The sequence below is a fragment of the Olea europaea genome, chromosome 12, assembly GCF_002742605.1.
Source record: "Olea europaea var. sylvestris chromosome 12, O_europaea_v1, whole genome shotgun sequence".
In the NCBI taxonomy this organism is placed as follows: Eukaryota; Viridiplantae; Streptophyta; class Magnoliopsida; order Lamiales; family Oleaceae; genus Olea; species Olea europaea.
The window spans coordinates 27949187-27953204 of NC_036248.1; the positions used below are offsets into that span (position 1 = coordinate 27949187).

The 4018-nt window shown below is 37.2% G+C and overlaps 1 protein-coding gene across 1 annotated transcript; it reads right to left on the minus strand.

Moving 5' to 3' along the window:
• Positions 1–225: 225 nt before the first annotated feature.
• Positions 226–1717, minus strand: LOC111406280. The gene is made up of 2 exons (XM_023035616.1): positions 441–1717; positions 226–359 (listed from the first exon to the last, which is right to left on the minus strand). Exons 1-2 carry the CDS (start codon positions 750–752, stop codon positions 267–269), a joined length of 405 nt encoding a protein of 134 aa, XP_022891384.1. The 5' UTR covers positions 753–1717; the 3' UTR covers positions 226–266.
• Positions 1718–4018: the final 2301 nt, after the last annotated feature.

The window sequence follows — 4018 nt, forward strand, 5'->3', positions numbered from 1 at the left end:
TGCCTACAAATATACATAATGAACAAAGTTTACTGTAAGAGTAGTTCTACATAAGATCTTACGCACCTTGCATGTTTATTGTAAGAGTAGTTGCCGATGGAGGGTTTAGAAACGTCGATTGCAAGTGTTGCATGAATTGAAGATTTAGGTTCCCACCTTGCGTGAAATAGCATTATCAGTAAGTAGTACGTTATCATTGAAATCAAATCATTACAAATGCTAACCAAAAGAAGGTTTGTATAGGAGAAGGGTAGCGGCATGTGTTGTTAATGAGGTAACTGGAGGATGGGCGCTACAACCATTCCCATATCATTGCTAGGAACCTTTTTTTTCTTCCCTTTGCTAGAACCCGTACTTGCCTGCAAAATAAGGAATGTTGTTAGACATTATCTCTATTTTGAGTTAACAACAAATGAAAATAGGCATCATTTCATTATTACCTTGAATTTTCTCGACATGGTTTCTAATGGGCTCTTCTTCCGAAGTTTCTTTGGGGTACCTTTTCTTTTCACACATTCTGGATCCCTTATGTCACCACTTCCAGTATCCAGTGGTGCTTCACAGTGGAATGATGTCTGTGTCGTCTGTGGGGAGAGGATGTTACTATTACCAGGATTTGTTGACATCAACTCTTCACATTGGCTGTCAATCCAATCAATTATTGCATCAGATTTCGCGTCATCTTCTACTGTCAGATCTGCCAATGTCGCAAAGCGTTGACACATCTTGTCGTACTTTAATTGCCCTGGCATACTAATCAAACATCATAGTTCACTGGTACCCTTGTGTGGGCCCTACTGACATCTCGTCGCCATCTCCGTAGTATATATCTTTCGGGTATAGATTTCACGTCATTATGGGCCAATACTACGATCATATGTCTGCAAATAATCCCTCGAAACTCAAAATTGTGGCAACTACAAGTGATTTCACATTTGCCTCTTTCAACTGAGACGAAAAAGCTTTTTTTCTTCGAATGCTCATCATGTATTACATCCTCCCGTACCTCGTACGTTGCCCCCGATAATCCCTCGGAGACAGAAACAACGTCGCAGTACATTTTACCTGTGAACTCCTCTTGAACTTCCTTAAATTTTGAAATTGTGTAAACTGCTTGAAATTGCTTCTCAATTTCATATCTCAATGCGCACGGTACCATTTGCGAGAAGGACTTGAAGTCTGCTTGAAACTCCTTCTCAACCTTATTTCTCAATGCTTGTTCATATTTTTCAACAAATTGCTTTAATGTCGTCTTTGAATGCATATAACCGTCGAAGAATGCATGCATACTCTCACTGCGTTGAGTAGTTGACATCCCTGCCCAAAATGTGGTTTTTAGATAGCAAGGTACCCAACGTTCTCTGTTCTCGTACAAACCCGCCAACCACTCATTATCATACAAGTGAAACCTTTCCACCATCACTCTCCAGGCATTTTCAAATTCTTCTACAAACTGACAATCATAGACCAAATTGTGTATAGTACTGAATATAGACCCTTTATCCACATGGTATCCGAATTTCTCAGGCAACTTCTTCAATATGTGCCACAAACACTATCTATGCTTTGTATTAGGAAACACAATTTGTATTGCATTTTGCATAGCCCTATCCTGATACGTAACTATCCCATGCGGAGCTTGTCCATGCATGCATTGCAGCCAGGTTCGAAAGAGCCAAACAAATGTCTCCGTATCCTCATTCGATACCAGACCACATCCAAGGAGCGCCAAAAACTTGTTGTAAAATTTTGTTTCGCAAGTGTACGATCCGTAACAAGTAATAGTGGACCTAAGAGTCCCGTTATCGATCCCATGAGGACTATTTTGTAGCACTTAATTTAATCTTTCTTTAGCTACTATTTAACGAATGTAAATCAAAAACAATGATTAAATGTGATTTTTATTCTAAAGAATTAAAAATGTGATTGGATTCAATGAAAAGTGATTGAGAATTGAAACAATAAATGGATGTTAGGGCGGAACAATTTCACCTATTGGTCACCTTTACTTCATAAATCAAGATTCATAAAACCTAAGATAGTGTTCGGTCGAATTCTTCTATTGTATTCAACTTACCCCTCTCGAGTTCTCATTGAGCCTACTTAATTAGTTTAATTCAATATCTCTATGCAAATTAAATTTAATTAAACGAAACATTAGTTCTAAGAATTCACACCCGACCGCAGCAATCAATATAGGTATCTCTACACATTATATCAATTTACCGGATTTTAACATGTGGTCTAAACTAATAATCCGCATCTTTACGCAATCATTGTTCACAAATCATCTAATTAGTGATCAAGTAATTAAATGTATTAAAAACAATATTAAAATCAACACATGAAATAAAAAAGTACTAGAATCTCAATTGCATGAAATAAAGGGTTCCAAAAGATTACATTGTTCGCCCTAACATGAAATCTAACTACTCATAATAATGGAAGAAAAATAGGAGATTGTCTTAGAATACATCACCAAGTTTGAAATAAAGATGTGGAAGAAAAAGTGGAATTCTTGCACCAAGATCTCCTTCCTCTTCCAATGAGTGCTTCCAATCTTCAATTCTTGGTGTTAATCTTCTTAAATTTCTCCCTTGAATCTCCCTTCTTGTTGTTTTTCTCTCCAATATGTCAAGAACGCGTGGCTTGATCCCCTAGATTTTTAGTGTGCGGCCCCCCCTCCTTTAGGTCTTCAATCTTGTGTTTATATTGTCTTGGAGTTTAGGGAAAGATTTGGAGATGAGTTGGGCCGAAAAAGAATGGTAAAAACCTAAAAAAATTACTCTCACACGGCGGCGCCTAGGCGCTGCGATTTGGGCGCCTAGGCGCTGACTTTCTGTCAAAATTTCAGCATCATGGCGCCTAGGCGCTGAGGGCTACTTCGGTTGCACTGAACAGCTTTCAGTATTTTTATCATAACTTTTTCGTTCGATATCCAATTGAAGTGATTCAAGATGCGTTGGAAACCTAATTCAAAGGACTACAATTTTTCTTCAGGAACAATTCTCCAATTCGATCGTTTTCTATGTCAAAAATGAGTCTAAATATGAGACGAAAACTTCGGCGCAAAACTTTTTGGTTGGAAAATGATTTATGATCATATCTTGACTAAATTTGATCCCTTTGACACCTTCCTTTGTCCAATTGGCTTCTAGAACTCTCGGATCTTCATTTCAAGTTTCGACACGACTTTTGATTAATTGCATTTTAATTCTCGAACTTTGGATCTCTTACGTTTTGGTCATTTCATCCAATTTCGTTAGTTTTTGCCTATTTCCTTCATTTGACCTCTTTTAGCTCTAGTTTTCTCCATTTCCATCAATCTACAAAACAACACCAAAATCACTTGTTAGCACTTCTAAAATACTCTCCAAGATAGCAAAATCATGAAATTAATGGCATAATATAATGAGTATAAATCACTCATCAAATACCCCCAAACTTAATCTTTTGCTTGTCCTCGAGCAAACACCAAAACCCATAAAAATAATTAATGGACACACAAGCACAACCTAGACAAACAAAATCACTTAAAATAAATTTCGCTAGATAGCTTGCCTTCATGCCTGAGAATTAAAAATATAACTTCGATTCCATGAACCACTTCAAAGCTATATTGCAAAAGTTAAATTCTCGCCTATTCAATGCACAACGGGTATGTGTGTGTGGAGAGTCAAGTGCAACATTGTACAATAATAAGTTGACCCAATTCCCGACCATAGAAGTCAAATTTTTCCTTACTTCGCTCGTGGGATTCACACACCCCAAACTTATTTTCTTTTCTCTTTCCAAGGGTGTAACCTCAGGTTAAATCTTCAATACTAATTTCTTACACCACTCAAGTTTGGTTAGATTTTACTAATTGTAGTTCCACATGTCAACAAATGAGGATTCTCCTTATTTTTGACTGCTTCAACCTCTAGGAATCAATCAAGTTACTTACCCCTTATCAAAGGTCTAATCCTCTAAAACAAGTGCTCGTGGCTTAATCAAGGCATTTGATATCTATTTTTTT

What these genes read in the sequence shown, in the direction of transcription:
- LOC111406280 (XM_023035616.1), bottom strand. Translation starts at nt 752, where the DNA reads ATGCCAGGGCAATTAAAGTACGACAAGATGTGTCAACGCTTTGCGACA. An exon ending in CCATGTCGAGAAAATTCAAG is followed by an intron (nt 360 to 440) that starts GTAATAATGAAA and finishes CTTATTTTGCAG; the next exon opens with GCAAGTACGGGTTCTAGCAA.